At 40.4% G+C, this 17639-nt stretch overlaps 1 protein-coding gene across 3 annotated transcripts; it reads left to right on the top strand.

Annotated features, from left to right (window-relative positions):
• Positions 1 to 291: 291 nt before the first annotated feature.
• On the top strand, positions 292 to 16850 carry SKIL (SKI like proto-oncogene). Of its 3 annotated transcripts, none has more exons than XM_067002409.1 (7): positions 292 to 371; positions 708 to 2534; positions 5723 to 5820; positions 7219 to 7457; positions 7686 to 7924; positions 9020 to 9244; positions 12367 to 16850. In XM_067002409.1, exons 2-7 carry the CDS (start codon positions 1428 to 1430, stop codon positions 12526 to 12528), a joined length of 2070 nt encoding a protein of 689 aa, XP_066858510.1. In that variant the 5' UTR covers positions 292 to 371; positions 708 to 1427; the 3' UTR covers positions 12529 to 16850. The 3 variants fall into 3 exon arrangements, with proteins under 3 accessions (XP_066858510.1, XP_066858511.1, XP_066858509.1); XM_067002410.1 differs by having other exon boundaries at positions 311 to 366; XM_067002408.1 differs by lacking the exon at positions 292 to 371 and adding an exon at positions 382 to 465.
• Positions 16851 to 17639: the final 789 nt, after the last annotated feature.

Genomic DNA, 17639 nt, shown 5'->3' with positions numbered 1-17639 from the left:
CTCACAGCCCCGCGCTGCCGGGCCGGGCCCTCAGCGCCCGCGCAGGGAGCCACCGCCGCTAAGGGCTGGGTGAACACCGAGTAGAAACACCCAAATACCATTTTTGTAATTTCATTTCGTTTCCTTTTATTTGCTTTTATTTCATTTTATGCGTGTTTTTTTTTTTTTTTTTTTAACGCCGTGCCGGGCGGGGGCAGGGCAGCCTCCTTCCTCTGCGTGAGGCGCCGGCGGCGGCTCCCGCCGTGCCCCAGACGGTGGGCGGGGAGGAGACGGAGGGAGGGGGGGTGAGGGAGGGAGGGAGGCGGCGCGCCCCCGGCGGGTTCGTGCCCGCGCGTCTCCGCCGCCGCCGCCGCCGCCGTCTCCGCAGTGAGGTCACGGGGGGGGGGGGGGAAGCGAGGAGGGGGGCGGCGGCGCGTGCGCGGCGCCTGCTCCGCTCCCGGGCTGCCGGGGCCGCCGCGGCGCCGGGTGAGGGAGGCGGCGGAGGGGGGGGGGGGGGGGGGGGCAGCGGCTGAGGGGGCTGGGGCCGGCCTGAGGCGAGGCGAGACCGGGGAGGGGGGGGGGGAGCGGCGGCGGCCCCGGGGCCTTCCGGGGAGGGTCGGTGCGGCGTGAGGGGAGCGGGGAGGGGACGGGGACCGGCAACGGGACCGTGCCGGTGGGGCCCGGCCGCCGCTGATTCCCCCCCCCCCCCCCCGTGTGTCTCCCCGCAGGCCGTGTGTGGAGGAGCGGCACCGCCGGGCGCAGCCGCTGGCCTGGAGCCGCGCCGCCGGTAGGTGAGGGCGGCCAGCCGGGACGTGCGGCGGAGACAGCCCCGCGGGAGGGGACCCCGGGGGTGGCCGGCTCCTGCCCCCCCCCCCCCCCCCCCTCTGCCCCACGGCCTCTGCCCGGCGGCCCCCCGGAGTTGGCAGCGCGGCGGAGCAGGCCCCGGGAGCCCAGCGTGCGGGGGGGATCGGCGGTGCTCCGGCTGAGGTCTGCGAGCCTTTTGTACCTCAGCACCTAGAGACTTACCGCAGAAGGCTGTCGGTTTGCTGAAGGAGAACCCATCGGGGATGGCCGCTCCTCCGTCAACTCCTTTTTTACTAAATCGCTCTTCTAGACTATTGTGTGAAGCAGCGGTGGGGCGTGAAGCGTAACCTTTCTTATACACAGTGTTTTTTATAGAAGAGAATCGAACAAATATTTATAAAACTTAAAAAAAAAATTGTCTAACCTCTCCAGTCTTAATTTTGTAGTATTACGTGCAAAATGGGTCATGGTTTTTCGCGTTGGAGACTGAAGAATTAACTTCTTACCGAAAGGAATGCAAAACCTGGTGTGCCGGAGGTAATCGAGATCACTTCAGATTGTGTTTGCTTTTTTTTTTTTTTCTATAAACCAGCAGGAAAATGCACGCTCGAGACTTTAATTAATTAAAGTTGTGGCGTTTAGCGATGGAAAGCCCGCAAACAAACTTCCCGCTAGGTCTGGTTTCAGACCAGAAGAGGACGGGGATGCAGGAGGACGGGAGTCCCCCGTTCAAAAAAGTAATGACAGAAATGCACGTAAATAGCCAAGTGCGAGTCGTAATAAATAAATTGTCAACAATAAAGAAGGAAAACTTGGACGAATACGATGAAACTCCTATGGAGGCTGATGGGGAAAATGCCAAGCCAAACAGTACTTCAATCTCTGAGCCTTTGAATTTAAATCCAGGTCTGAAACACACGTTGGCACAGTTCCACTTGAGCAGCCAGAGCTCCCTGGGTGGACCGGCAGCTTTTTCAGCTCGCTATTCCCAGGAAAGTATGTCTCCCACCGTCTTCTTGCCTCTTCCGTCGCCACAAATCCTGTCTGGTCCGCTGCTCATTCCTCCAGACAGTTCCACCGAGCTCACTCAGACTGTACTGGAGGGAGAATCCATCTCTTGCTTCAAAGTCGGAGGGGAAAAAAGACTTTGCCTGCCTCAAGTGTTGAATTCCGTTCTCCGAGACTTTTCTTTGCAACAGATTAATACCGTGTGTGATGAACTGTATATATACTGCTCAAGGTGCACTTCTGACCAGCTTCATATTCTCAAGGTTTTGGGAATTCTTCCGTTCAACGCTCCCTCCTGTGGGCTAATTACACTGACTGATGCCCAGAGACTATGCAATGCTTTACTACGCCCTCGCACTTTTCCCCAAAATGGCAGTTTTCTCCCCGGTAAGAACACCTTGGCCCAACTGAGAGAGACTGGCAGTGCCTTTGAAGTAGAGCATGAATGCCTGGGCAAGTGCCAGGGTTTGTTTGCACCTCAGTTCTACCTTGCGCCGGACGACCCCTGTATCCAGTGTCTGGAGTGCTACGGGATGTTTTCACCCCAGACATTCGTGATGCACTCACATAGATCCCCTGACAAGAGGACCTGCCACTGGGGGTTTGAGTCAGCCAAGTGGCACTGCTACCTTCACATTAACCAAAAATACTTAGGGACGTCAGAGGAGCAGGAGCTGAAGCATCTCTTGGAGGAAATGAAGGAGAAATTTAGTGAGAAAAACCAGAAAAGAACTCGGTCCAAAGTAAGTTGGCCTGCTCTTGTAGAACTCCTGAATCTTTCTCTGCTCACACGTAAATATGCTGTTTGGAAGCACGTTGCTTGCCTTTTGTAAATGTTGAACGCTTGTCAAATCAAGCCCAAGTTAAATCTATGACAGGGCTTCACCATGGAAATACATTTTTGATGAACAGGTGCTGTAATTTTCCTCTTTGGGCTCTGAGTAATTTCATTCAAGCCGGTTTGGTTTTGTTGGTCCTTTTTCCATTTTCAAATAGGCAGTCTTTGGAAAGTTCAGAACTGTTGCGGAAATACTCATTCTCCCTTTTGACCTTTGAGTATGTTTTATGCAGTATGCCTTGCAGCAGCTGAGCACAGCAGAAAGGAGCTTGAAAATGAAGTATTACGAATTACTTTTTCATTTGTTAGGTTTACACCAGCACACACGCTCGTGGTGTATGGCCACCTAGCCTGCCAGCCACCCGTCTCATGACTTTGCCTGCAGGGTAATGGTGCATCGATAAGTCGCTGTTTAGAAGCCCAGCGTCTGCTTGTTCAGCACCAGCTTTCTGTTTAAAGCAGTTGTACAGAGAAATATGCCAAAAGAAGGGGGTTTTAAGCAGTCCAAGTAATGAGCAGTAGGCCGGTATCTTGACAATGGTTAATAATAGACATAGTATTTTTTCCTAAAATACCGCTGCAAGTCTGCAGTGTGGTTCAAAAATACAGAGCTGCTTTTTCCCCAGTTTAAATAATAAGACAAGCACCAGATAAATGGTGAACGTTGCTGGGGAAATAATCGTGTTATGCTCAAGGAATAAGTTTTTAAGAGGATATTTGGTAGGGAGCAGAGAGTAACAAGTAGATGAAAGTGAGATGTGCAGGGAATGCCATCAGAGATGTTTGCCTTCGCAGAATATACAAGTTTATTGTGCATAATTTAAACCTAGATGTTCTGAAATGGTTCCTGCCCCACGCTGTGTTTCTATTTTGTTTATTGGTCATTTAAATGTCTGCTTGCTGGCTGCTGGTTTGATTGATCCATTCTGCCTGTTGGGTGTTGGGTTGTGGACTCCAGAGGAGCAGTGGCAAGAGCAGGCTGGATCAATGGGCCCAAAAAGGTGTGCAGGGTGTTTGACACCTCTCAGTGTAAACTCCTCAAAACGTAGCATTGCAGAAGGGCTTACAACAGTAACAAGTATTTTTACAGCTGTGCCGGTCTGCTGTAAGGGATTTTATCAGAATATTTCCACGAAAGTCTGCAATATGGTGCTTAGAGATGCAGGTGAGCTCATAGCGAGGAGACTGCTTGTCGTCTGATAAAGGCTCTCGTGACAATCTTTGTCCTTGCAATGCCAGTACAGGTAATAAACTGTCGCGGAGTGCGTGCATCTGTGGAAATTACCTTCCAGAGTCACACCTATTACACTGCTTGCTTCCTGCTTTATGGTAACAGATTTCTGACCACGAGATCTTTCAGTTTCCTGTATACAGATGAAAAAATAGCTCAAGTTAACAGTAGCAGTCATTTGGAGTGGACTGCTACAAATGAAATACAAAAAAAACTCTTTCTGGAGTCTTCCCTTGCACACCTGTATAGTTCTTTCTTCTAAAGCAGCACATGAAATCAGAATGAGAGAAGAACTCTGAAAACTTTAGCAGAGATAAAATGGTGGGGAGGGTTGGTTTTTGTTTGGTCTCACGGGTATTCATCTTGAAAGTACAAAAGGTTAGAAGAGTTTAATAGGGGAGTGTTTGGATCACAGCCTCTGCTTCCTTGTCCTAGGTAAGCTGGCGCTGCTTTGGCAAGTCTCGGCTTTCCCTCATTCGTGTGTGCGAGAGCTGTTAGATGTGACACACAGACATTACATTTTCTTACGCTCCTGGGCAAATTTGTGCACAGGATATTGCGTTTGCTGCTCTGTCACCTTCTCACCACTTGCTGAGCGGTTGCTCCTCAGAGCTGTCACCGTGTCTTTGAGGTCGTCGTGGAGGGAGCAGGACGGACAGTCCCCCTTGGCTAGGTCTTGGTCCATCCCTGCCTTCTGGAGAGAAAACTAATAAAGGAAAATAGTAGTTCGTCTGTAAAATAAGACCCAAAGAAGAACAAGAAGCTTTGAAGTAGTAATAATAAATTTCTAATTAAACCCTTCGTCTTTGGGACATTCCAGATGCGATCCTGTGCCTTGCCTCTCTCCTTAGCATTGCACTCCGAGCTTACTCACCTCCCAGTGTACTTACGCTTTTGCTTTCGGTACTTTAGCAGTAGGCAATGTAGGCCCTCCCCTACTGTACTCACACAGTTTTGTGCTAATAAGAAACCTGTAGGCTGTGCATTAGCCACCGAGTTTCTTGTTTTCTGCTGAGTTCTGGGCTCCGTGGCATCATACCCGCCCGCTCACCGTGGAAGTGCCTTCGGTATGCCCGGGTTGCTCCCGCGCTGCGGCACAGCCTTTGGCGTCGCCACAGTTCTGGTGGTCGCTGCACTAAAACTGACCTCGGTTCTCAGGCCGCGAGGTGGCTGCCGTGGTTAACTCCAGAAATGCCTCTTGAGACAAATGACGAGACTTGCTGCCTAAATACAGAACGCACAGAAGGTTTTTGCAAGTTGATGTCTTCTGATGCGCCCGGAGTAATCCTGTTTGTTACTGCAAAGGGAATGGAGTTGTCAGGTTCCTGCAGTGGCCTTGCCCAGATCTCCAATAAAAGGTCCTAACTTCCTTTAGCGGTCTTCTCTCTAACACCAGTCATTTGCGCTTTATTCATTTTGTAGTAAAGCATCTGGCGAGCACATACTCTGATGTGGATGCTTCATTGCAGAGGCTCATACAAGCCTTGGAAGTGTGGAATCCTCCTTCCGCTTCTCTCAAGCGCTTGTAGCATGTCCCTGGCGGAGATCTCAGCAGAGTTTTTATGTAGCTTTGTAAAGAGATTTTCTTTCGGTTTCATTGCTCCTTTACCCATAATGGGAAATTGGAGATGGAAGAAACTTCTGGTGCTTGCATCACCCTGTACCTCTGCCAAAGGCTGTCTGCTTTCCGGTACCCCAGTTTGTCTGCTTCTGCCCACCTCTGTCTATACGTATTAATGCAGTAAGTGCCATTCCACTCAGAAGCATTGATTAAAATGTGAATAACATGTGCCTGTGTGTTACAGGCACAATTACTGGTTTTTATTGTGTTTTTTTTTTTTTTCCTTTTTTCTTCGCTTTAGGTGGATTCACAGCAGAGCCTAGAGTTATCCCAGTGGTATCCCGTTATAAAGCAAGAAGCAGAAACTGAACCTCAGCCACCCTCCTTTTTCCATCCCAGGTAACTGAATTTCCTGTGCAGAACTCTGAGCATCGTATGCACGGGTTAAATTCTTTTAACTGTTTAAAGATAGTTTCAACTGAAAAAAAATATGTGCTTGCAACCTGAACTGTTAGGAAGAATAATCGAACCCTAACTTTTTATTCATTTCTTAGTGTAAATATTAATGAACTGCTTATGAGTGAATTATTGGTACGGGACTCAAGTTGTGATGTATGAGTGTTCTTCAGTAGGAAATAAAATTGAAATGTAATTACAGTTTCCCTTCTCAGAGTAGAAATGGCAGAAGCTAATTTTTAATCTTTCCTATTATAATGTAACTCATGTCTGTGAAAAACCGCATAGGACCTATTTACCATGAGTGCAACTTAATTTTCTTTCAAAAAAAAAACTTGCAAAAAACGTCTGAAGACTTTATCCCACCCTGAAACAATGACTGCAGCTGAATTGTTGGTTGATTAGTTTCCTGGTTTTAGAAACCAAGTGCACGTCCTTCACATAGTGCGCACTTTGTATTCTGCATCAACCACAGAAACAGTCTTTGTTGAAGTACCTCTTACCCTGCATCCCTGCGGGGCAATGCATTTAGTTTGTATGGGTGAGATCAGGCTCTTTTGACTAGCAGCATGCATCAAAGCAACACAAATACACACTAGTTCCATGCAGACACGGGAATGGCAGAACATTTCAGATGGTCCCTGTTTTCTGTTTCTGCCGGTGCCCCCTTCAGAACCAGGAGGAAGGAAAGTGGTGAAGGCAGCAGTGTTGACTCCAACGTCGTGACAGTAATTATCTTGGCACTGCCCTTAACAGATCTGGCAGTTTTTCCTTCTGTACTAGACGAAAGCTGAGTGGCTAGGTTAGGGAAATAGAGACAAATTCTCCCAGAAGTCAGGAGCTGTGAAAATCCAGACAGATTTGTAAACTCACGTGGGGAAAAAAGGTCGTCCGATGCTGGTCTCGGGTCCGCCCCAGCACAGCCAGCACACAGCTTTGCTGTTTAAAGAGCAGTTTGCTCATTCCCACTACACTGATCCCTTCCGCCATTCTCCGTTGCTAATACGAGGATTATGAAAATGCTAGAGTCTGGATCTGGTGCCATTCTAATTTCACTCTTTGCATTTAAATGAAGACTTCAAATGATTTTTATATGATTTTTTTAATCTGTCATGTTTGAAAAATCTGTTTTTTGATGGCCGTAAAACTGTATCTAGATAATCTAGTCAGTAAAGATGAAGTAGGTCATTATTTCCTTTTGCGTAGGAAAAATTTTGAAAGGATATGCTTATTTTTCATTGGAACTTTTACTGTTTGAAATCAGATTAAATTAAACTTACTGCTCTCATTCATCATTCATTACACATTTTCATGCTTGGTTGTACTGTTCTACTGTTGCAGTTACTACCTTTATATGTGTGATAAAGTGGTTGCCCCAAATGTATCCCTTGCATCACAATACAAGGACGTTGCGAAAACAGCAGTCAAAGCTTCAGAAGTAATTAAATCTTCACCTGGACAGTCAGAGAAAAAGCTCAGTAGCGGAAAGCACAAAAAAGTTGCCTCCTATCCAGAGCTTTCTCTTGAAGAACAGGAAAAAATTGACTTGAAAGCTGGCATGGAACAGCATAAACGATTAGGTGAGTAGATAAACTGTAAAGAAAATTATGTTGAATTCTCTTCAATTTTTATAGCATGTAATTTTGGAAAGTTCAACACCAACCGAGTATTTTCTGATCATTTCCATGTCACTTCAGTTTTCCAAAAATTCTTTTGACCTTTTCTTAATCTTCAGTTCCCTTTGCATTTTTTTCACTCTAAGCTTAGTTTTGTGTGATTTTTATGCTGTGTTCTTCTTTTATCTATAGATCCACCTGTGTCAACTCATTCTGCAAGAGGTGGAAAATCCGAGCGCATTTCTACCAAAAGCACTAGAGACTCTAAACGTGTTGAAGTAGGTAGCATGAGAACCTTGTCCCCCACTCTCATGAAAGACATCAGCTGTGAAGATGACAAGGGAAGGATCATGGAAGAAGTAATGAAAACCTACATCAAACAGCAAGAAAAACTAAATACTATTTTGCGGAGGAAACAGCAGCTTCAAATGGTACAGTGCCAGTCTGAATACCTTTAATTTTTGTCTACAGAAAACTAATGCTAGATTTTTGGTTCTAGAATCAATCTCACAGGTGACTTTCATGTAGAAACACCAGAACACACAAATAGTTTTCCACCAGCTTGAATCCAGACACGAAATATTTAATGTCCTATGTGTTTATTAGGTTAGAGTTTACTAATAATTGATGTGTGTTCAGTTTGTAACTACTGTGTTTGAACTTCTTTTATTTTATCCACAAGAAAACTACCTTAAAATATTTTCCGAACATATAAGTATTTTGGCAAATACAGTTTTAAGTCCTCTAAAAATTTCTCAATTTTTAGGATTTTAAAGATGGAGACATCAATATCCTGGGAACAATGTTATCATTGGCATGTGTAACAAGAATACCACCTTCCTATTTCTATTTGATAAACCTTGTTTTTAGGAGGTTTTATTGATCTTTTTAGTAATGGATGGCATTAGAAATCGGTGTTCATTTGTGATTTTGCCTCATTTCTATTTTCTGTACTAACTTAGGTAAATACTGTCTTGGCTGCTTACATTCATAACCCAGACCTATTTTTTTTTTTAACATTAAGCTCAGAATTGGTCAGCTCAGATAGGGTCTCAGGGCTGCTACTTTTAAGGTGTTCTGCTTTTGGAGGTAAAGCTTAGAGAGAAGTTTATATATATATATATGTATATTTTGATATTTTTCAAAAGGTCTTAATGTTAACAGAAAAAGAAACCAAACACACTTCTTTTTTCTGATGATGCACCTCTTCCTCTTTAGAGTATGTTTTAGTAAACTAGTGCTACTGCTTTCTGAGGTTCACTGCTGGATGTTGTGGATCTGTTTCGGGAAGCTCCGTGTACTTGAAAGTATAAATGATGTCGTTATATTGAATTAAGTGCTTGCTACAAAATTCCATGCCAGCACTGATAAGTAGATAATTACCATTACCAGGCTATTGTTACCTTAACATAAATATGCTCTTTTTGGCCTCGTTGTTTCTAGATACACATTTAAATTACAAGGCTAGTGTTTTACTTCCCTGGTGTTAGAACCAAGGTGTATGTAATCCTGATCTGTCTCCACAGGAAGTGGAAATGTTAAGCAACTCTAAAGCTATGAAGGAGCTAACTGAAGAACAGCAGAATTTACAAAAAGAACTTGAATCTTTGCAAACTGAGCATGCTCAAAGAATGGAAGAATTTTATTTTGAGCAGAGGGACTTGGAGAAGAAACTGGACCAAGTGATGAAGCAAAAGTGTACCTGTGACACCAATTTAGAAAAAGACAAAGAAGCGGAATATGCTGCACAGGTGAGAAGTGTATCAGTAAATTGCAAAGTTATTGCTCGTCCATTTTAAGATTTCATCTTCTCCATATCTTCTGATGCCATAGACTAACTCCAAAATAAGCGACAATGACAGCATGTTTATTTCCCTTTCCCTGGACTGAAACTGAGGGAGAATGCAACTTACAGAAACACTTCACCTGTCAGGTGCTGCATGGTTCCCATTTCAGATACTTGTATGATATTGCTGATGAAATAATTAATCTTAAACATGAGGTCTGTAATACTCTCATTTAAAACAAGTCATGTTTTTAATGTATGTAGGCTTGTCCATGTTACAGGATTAAACATTATCATTTTAGTTATAGAAATAAGCTGTTAATCTTTTTCTTCTTTTTACTGGGGGGGGAGGGAGGGGGAAGTACCAAACCTCTCGACTGCCTTTGTGTCAGGTTAGTAGCATACCTTGCTGCTCTGTGTGTTCCTTGGTGGTACCATCTTCTGCACCATCTGCTGAAACCCCTTCTGTGCTCTATCAAAGTATTTGATCAAGAATTCTCTTTTGGACATTTTTTGGGGATTTTTGTTTCTCCCTATTCCTGCCTCTTGGGTTCAAATATCATAACCTACGGAGGTATTTTTTTCTTTCACCTTCTTTTTGACTATTATTATTGCTTCTTTATGATGGAGGTCATTCCAATAGGAAAAATCCATTAAACGCCCAAGACAGACTTGGAAGGGCCCTTTTCAAAATTCATTGCTGTTATGATTAAATGTGTATTGAAGTTCTTTGTACTGTCACAGAAAACATAGTCTTTTAAACAAACAAAATCTAAAACTTAAGCTCAGTAAAACTTTGTGGTCATTTGATCATAGTTTTATCTGTTCTTATTGTCTCAAAATAAGAAACAGGCTGTACTTGAGTGACTGGTTTTGGTATTTTTAGGGAGTAGGGCAGTGACTAGCATCATAAATCCTTCTCATGAATTTAATTTCATGACATCCCGCTCCACAGATTCCTAGCCTTTGCTGCCAGAACTAATCCTCTCTGACTAAGGTCTGATTTACCAAACATCTGGTACAAGCCCTATTACTGCAAGTAACAACATGTTCTAATTTATGAAGATAATCGTGCATAGTGTGTTTTGTATGGCTTGTGTAGTTTACGTTCTTTAGAGGATAAAAAACATAGATTGTTCCCCGAGGAGATACATCGATTGTTTCTTTTGATGTTAGAATACTAAATACGTTCTGTCCATGAAAGTATACTTGGTTATTAGTTGTATAACTATCTGGAACATATCATTTGACTCTTTTTTTCCATTTATCACATCTATATTTTGGACCCCAGGTTCCAAGCAATTGTCAGAAGCGTCTGAGTTAAACAGAGGTCCTGGCAATGGTTAATTTCCCAGAGCTGTCTTATACAGCATTGAAAACAGCTTTAAGCTGATGTCTTCTTGAAGCCAGTTGCGCTGTCTCTCTCTCAGAACTGTGGACTGAGAAGAACCCTCTTTGTACTTTAAATGAAATTAATGAAAATAGGGGGGTTGGAATTTGGGTAAATGTTTGCTCTTCTATCTAGCCCTGCCTGAAGATGTGCTAAGTGTTTTCTCCTCCTTTTTTTTACTCCTTTGTTGACTTGTCTAGTTTAATTGCTGCTTTACCCTGTCAATCACAACAGGGCAGTATAACCAGTACTGAAGCCTCTCCTTACAGCTGGAAACCAAAGCTCAGCCAGAGGACCTGCTTATGTAGTACGTGCTGTGACATGCAGGCAGTGGGCTTTACCGTGCTGCACCAGTCCACATAATCAAAGCAGTGGAGTCAGAAGACTTGTGTTAGTAGGCTAGTGCTGTCTAAGAATTACTTATATATTTCTGATCATATTAAGAACCGTTTAAATGGTTCTGATTATACAAGTGAAGGTTAATGTCCGTTGAGCAGTAGGTTCCTCTAAAATCAGCACAGCAGTTTCTTTGCCCAGGATGTTGTACAGTAATTGGCAAACACCAGTGTTCATGTATGCTCCTCCTTTTTTCATTTTCATGAGCTGTTTTTTTTTTTTCAGTGAGATGTACATGTAGCAATTATTTAGATAGATACACATCATCGTTAATGCAGATGGAGTTTTTAGATTCAGTGAGGTCTTTTCATAAGAAACACGTAAATCAGTGGAAGAGAAGATAACTGGTTTCTAGTCTCCCTGTTTTAACTGAGGGTAGTATACATGTAAGCAACTTGACATGAACTTTGTCACAGTTGAAAAATTCCTCAGACTTTTCCAGATCTCACTGTAAAGAAGTTTTGATGGGAAAGAACTGACCCCAATAAATTCAAAATAGTTTTTTAATTATTTAAATCTAGGTGCAATATTTATTCGTATATAAACAAAATGTGGTTAATTTTTTAAAATTACTCTGTTTCATATATATATAACAGAAATGCCCTTTTCATCAGTGGCTGGTATCATTTGGTCTACTTAAGCCTTTCTGACAGTCTGGCAAGTTTCACATTTACGGTACTCCAAAGATTAAAAACGTATTTAATTTTCTGCATTGAAACACAAAATATTTCACAAGAAATCCTGGATAGACTCGTGTTTATATTTGAACACACATAAATGCGGTTATATTCAGGATTTTCTGCATCTCATTTCTCCTTCATTTATGCTAAAGAATATCAAAAGCAGTGTTGGTAGTTTTCGTGTGTTCTAGAAATGCATTAAGTCTTTGAAAAAAATAGTAATATTTTATCAGGTAAGAGAAGTTAACATGGAAAGTGGAAAAGTGCTATTTATTTTGGGATTTGTGAAACATCTGATGCAGACATCATCACAGTCTTCCTAACATTATTGATATGGGCTGATGTGGCAGTTCATCTAACTAGAATTTATATGTATTTAAAAATCAACGTCTTCCATTTTTTTGATTATAATATGATGTTTGTGGAACTTTCCTTATTGGTGTCATTTGCTATTGGTGTAGTAGGTGTAGCATAATTCTTGATAACTGTAGAAAATGAGCTGATAAATAATGGTGAAAAATATTTTTATCTGATTCACAGGGTGGTCATCGGTGGGGTCTTGAATAGTTGATGTTTACAAATACGTTTGCTAAAATTAAATGTCTGTCTTCTCTTTTACAGCTAGCAGAATTGAGACAGAGATTGGATCATGCAGAGGCAGATAGACAAGAGCTTCAAGATGAACTGAGGCAAGAACGAGAGGCAAGGGAAAAGTTAGAGATGATGATAAAAGAATTGAAGCTACAGATTTTGAAATCTTCAAAAAATGGAAAAGGAAAATAGAAATTCAAAGAGGAAGCATGACTGTGTCTTTCAAACAGGGTGTTTTGTTTTTTATCGAATTGTAAGCTGTTTCTGTGTGATAAGAGAAAGTATTCTCTACAGATTTCTATTTGCCAGACAAGTCCAGATGAAGATATACATATATATAAATAAATAGATAGGTATACATTTTTAGATTTTCCTAACTAATGAAAATCTGCATTTATTTGTACTGCTGTTTCTCAAACTATGAAAAAAAAGAAACTTACGATTCAGAGTGACCAGTTTCTGTTTATTTCTAATGCAGTCTTGAGGACCCTATACCTTCTAACATTGTCTGTTAAAATATATTTGGTGATCTTTATTTTAGCATCAGTTATAAAAAATAAAAAATTTAAAAATTCTGATTTCTTCAAGGCCAAGAATAGTTTGGGTTTCAGTGAGAATTTTGTGTTTTCTAATTGGAGAAAGTAAAGGCAGCTTTTCATCTGTAAGGTAATACCCAAAATCACCGTGACAATAGATGGATGATTATCAGAAGTGATTTGCCAGCATGAGTTTTTCCCATAATTTTGTTACGTGAAATCAAGCTGATCTTTTCAGTATGTGCTATTTAACAATTCATTCACTCTAAAGCATTTTACAGTAATCATTTGGTTACCATGCTAGAAGAAGAAAACAACAGGCTTTTTTTCGTAAATTAAAAAAATAGAATCAAAAATGAAATCTTCTAAAATATAAAAATCACATTTTCTTTTATTGTCTTCTGTACTGCAGGTAAAGCAGACTGTTTACGAGGGCTTGTAGTGACAAGAGAAAGGGCAATGGTTTAAAAACAAGAGAAAGTAGATTTAGATAGGATATAAGAAAAAAAAAATTTAATGATGAGACACTGGAACACGTTGCCCAGAGAAGTTGTGGGTGTCCCATCATTAGAAACATTCAAAGTTAGGTTAGACGGGGCTTTGGGCAACCTCAGCTAGTGGAAGATGTCCCTGTCCATGGCAGGGGAGTTGGACTAGATGATCTTTGAATGTCCCTTCCAGCCTGAACTTCCATGATTCAGTGGCTTACCTGGTTTTCAGATACTAGTGCTTTCAAGAAAAATAATATTTATTTAAAAAAAAAAAAAAGTATTGTTTTTTTTGGTACCCCAAGCCTCCATACTTTGAGCTTCTTGCTAGCTAGTGTATTTTTCTTTCATCACATAAAACAGGCCTTAACTGACATGATGATAATTGCTTAGAAAAATCAAATTTTAAGATATGGCACTTTGAAAATCATTTTGATAGTTTCTACATTTGAATGGCATGGTAATGTTACCATGAATTAAGAAATACAGCATGTTCGTTGAGCTATAACATTTAAAAATGTGTAATTGTACAGAATTTCTGTTTTATGTATATATAACATTTACTTGAGTACTTCAGAAGTCTGATTCCTGGTAGATTCAATGCATGACTACAGATTAAGATGAAGTACTTCTTTGCACTTCTTTCCAAAAAGTTTGATATAGCTGACAGGTGTTAGCTGATTATGTCGATGACTAGAAATGTCTTAGCAGTTTTGTTACTTCACTACATAATTTTAAACTGTGCTTTAGCTCCTGTTACATTTTTAAGGTACTTAGGTTTATAACTCTCTTAATAATTCAGTTAGTACTGGTGAAACCACTAGTGAAAGCCTACTAGCATCGATTTTTATTCTGAACTAGTAAAACTGAAAACTTCTAGTTCTTCCTTATCTCTCTGTTAGTGGTATAATAGGATTGAATATCGTAGAGACAGATAAAATTGCACAAATCTTTAAATTGAATGAAAAATTAGGTGGTAAATGTCATGGAGTCATAGAATGATTCTTTTATAGCTGTATATAATTTTGTCTATGGACTCTATGTCACATTTACACTGATAATTAAGGCAGGTTAGGTGAAAAAATATGGAACACTTTTCTTTGACGATGTTAATCAGAAAAGAGGATCCAGATTACATTTTTCCCTTCTTCCTCAGCTCCATGTCCAAATTATTACTTAAAGAAAAAAAAGAAGAGACTGTCTTTACAGCAGAGTGATGGTTTGGAACAAAATGATTATAAATTATTCTTCTTGTATGTTCACCACTTGCTTTAAGATCACTTGAATGTTTTATTTTAATAACCACCAAGAACATGGCTGTAGGGGGAGTGGGCAAGAATGTCGGTAAAAGTGTGATTATTATTAGGCACTGCAGCTTGAAGCTGGATTAGCTAAGTTGATAAATAAGGAAACACCGTCCTGGGGAACCACAAAGTTTCTTCTGGGTGTTATCAGAGGATCAAAAGAGACCGTTTGGAGCTGCTTTTCAGTATCAGTGTTTTGAACCAAACTTGTTCACTTGTCAGTGTAGAGAAGGCCACGCGGTAGGGCTGGAGTACGGGATTTACCGCAGTGTTTATAGCTTAGCTGGCGAATGTATGGCATCCTCACGGGATTATTATACCAGAGTACTGTATATTCACTTTTCATTCAGGTCTTGTCTACGTTACGTGACTTCCGCTCCAGTTTCCCATTTTGCCACTGGTTGCAGTGGGGGACCAGTACAGCTGGGGTCCGTGCCTCGGGCAGCGCTTCCACCGCGCGCCAACCAGGCTTGCTGGTTCCTGCTACAGACCAATAAAATGCTGGTGGCCGTAATTTGTACTAATATTTTCACTGCTGCAAAAACTCCAGCAGCTTATAGCAGTTTTAGCAATTCCAGCTGCAGGTAAGGCCTCCTAATACTTCTAAAACATCTGGCTGAAAAAGCTAATTGAGCATTTATTAAAATGACTTAAAAAGTAGCTTTGTAAATATTCCATTTAGTCAATCTGAAGTTAGGATGCATTTTAAATTATTGTAATCCTCTTAAAATTCTTAAATATTACTTTCAGGTTCTTTACATAACATAAATAATTTTCATATGTGTAGACTTAATTTTATACTGATTTTAAGTAATAATGTATACATAAATGTGCCATAGATTGTGTGTTCAGTCTTTGAAAGATAGTTTTTTAGTAAATTGTAAATAATATGATGCAAGTTCCAGAACAAATATATGTTGACCTTTTTTCACTACCTTATGCTAGTTAATATTGAGTGGTTTATTTTACAACCCAATGTAGGAACTTGGAATCAGAGCTTAAGGGCCTTCACTTAAGTGCACACCTAACGGTAGAAACTAATTCTGTCACTAGGTACTTGCTTTTAGCCATGGCATGCTCATTTTATGTATTGTTGTTTGTTCTACCTTCAGGTTTTGGTTGCCAACAATTTAGGCAGGAAGTTGTTTCCTCAGATAGTTGTGACATTAAGTCTTTAGGAAAAAAAAAATCCTAGAATTGTTCACAATTTTAAGTCTTGATTATTAAACACCTAGATTGAAATCAAAGTTGCTTAGTGCACCTTTTGGAACAAAGTAGGATTCAGGCTGAAATACCTAAATTGCTCCTAGACTTTTTGAAAAGAACTTTCACAAGCTTTGTGTACTCTAATGAGCAAGAGAATATAAGATTGAGAGAAATTTTGCAAGTCTGAGAGAACCCTCGTTCACAGAGTAGCCATGTGTCCCTAGACGAAAGAGATTTTATCCAAAATCTCCAAACTTGAGTCCGTCTGTGTTTAGTTTTTGTAAAGCATATCGTTTAGCTTGAGAACTTAGGTGAATGTAGTTAAGTTTCACATCCTTCAACTAATTTTATTCTATATTTAATATATTAATAGCCTAGGTGTAAAACCGTTTGTATATAGTGAAGGCATAATGCAATTAGTGAAGTAGGAAAAGTGGAGTGGGAGCATAAAGCTACCAGTGGCCTGAAAAAATACGGCTTGGTCCATATTTTAGAAGTCACGACTGTTTATTCATACATTCTTGATTTATACTGGAGGTTGGATAGCTATAATGTGTTAAGAAATTTTTGGAAAACTTTCCTAGCATTAGTTGTGAAGTTGGCCTTGAAATGCTGTCACGGTCAGCTTCCTAGAATTCACTTGTTTGTAGAGTATATATTTTGACTGTCAGCAAAGATAACAACTTTGTATTTTTTCTGCACTTAATTCATGTAATTGATCCACACAACAGAGTTTTCTATAATATGATGAAGTCAACAAACGACGTAATTACACCTACCTGTTAATCTGTGCTTGAACTATATCAGTAGTTTTATTTAAGCTGTCAGCAGCAAGCAGCAAGAAGCTGCAATTTTTGATCTTTTTGCTCATTTGTAGTGGGAGAAGTGTTCATCAGTGTTTTCATTACAGAAAGCTTGTAGAATTTTCTATGTGTTGCAAATCTATTTCAAAAAGATCCTTTTTTTTTTTTTAGCTTTTGTGAAAGCACTCATTGCTTACAAATTGCATGACAAGTGCACTGTGTGTCTCTATTATTTAGATTTTTCCATTATTTAGCTTTCTTTTTTTTTTCCAGAGTTGGTGGTTCAGTTGGGAAATGCTTGAAAAATGAGTTTTAAGCACTTCATCAAGCACAGCAAATGGTTAAAATTTTGTTTTTGGAAAATTGAATATATGTAACAATATCAATTGATATTTTTTTTTTCTTCGAATATAGATACCTCACTTAAAGGAAAGCACAGTTATACTGTATTTAAAATAATTCTAGGAAATAATAAAAAGTTGGTCTAAAATATTTTGTTGCAGTTACGTTGCTTTCTGTGATGGACAAAATCTGTTTTTGTGTTTTCGTACTTGCTCTCAAAAGTATTTATTGATGTTGACATGCCAATACGATTATCTTAAATTCCAGAAAGTAGTTGCAAAACACCAGTCTGTTTAGCTCAAGGCAACAGGTTGGATGACTATTCCAAAACCATAGTAAAAGCCTGTGAAAACAATCAGTGCATTCAAGGATTTTTAATACTTTGCCAATGATGTACAGTCTTACTGCTAGCGTTGCTGTGGTTGCATTACATGACACACAAAACTGTCCTCTACCTCACGTGAGATTAACTGATATTTTATATGGTTTTAGTAAACAAGAGGCTTCTATCTGGTCACTTAGTTTACAAATTTTGAATTATATTTATTGAAACATGACATACTGTGCTCTTAGCTTATACCTCAATTGTATTTTGTGCTGTTATCCATTTTCATGCCGTGTAAA

Source organism: Anser cygnoides, chromosome 9 (genome assembly GCF_040182565.1).
Source record: "Anser cygnoides isolate HZ-2024a breed goose chromosome 9, Taihu_goose_T2T_genome, whole genome shotgun sequence".
Lineage (NCBI taxonomy): Eukaryota > Metazoa > Chordata > Aves > Anseriformes > Anatidae > Anser > Anser cygnoides.
This window is presented reverse-complemented; position numbering and strand designations above follow the sequence as displayed.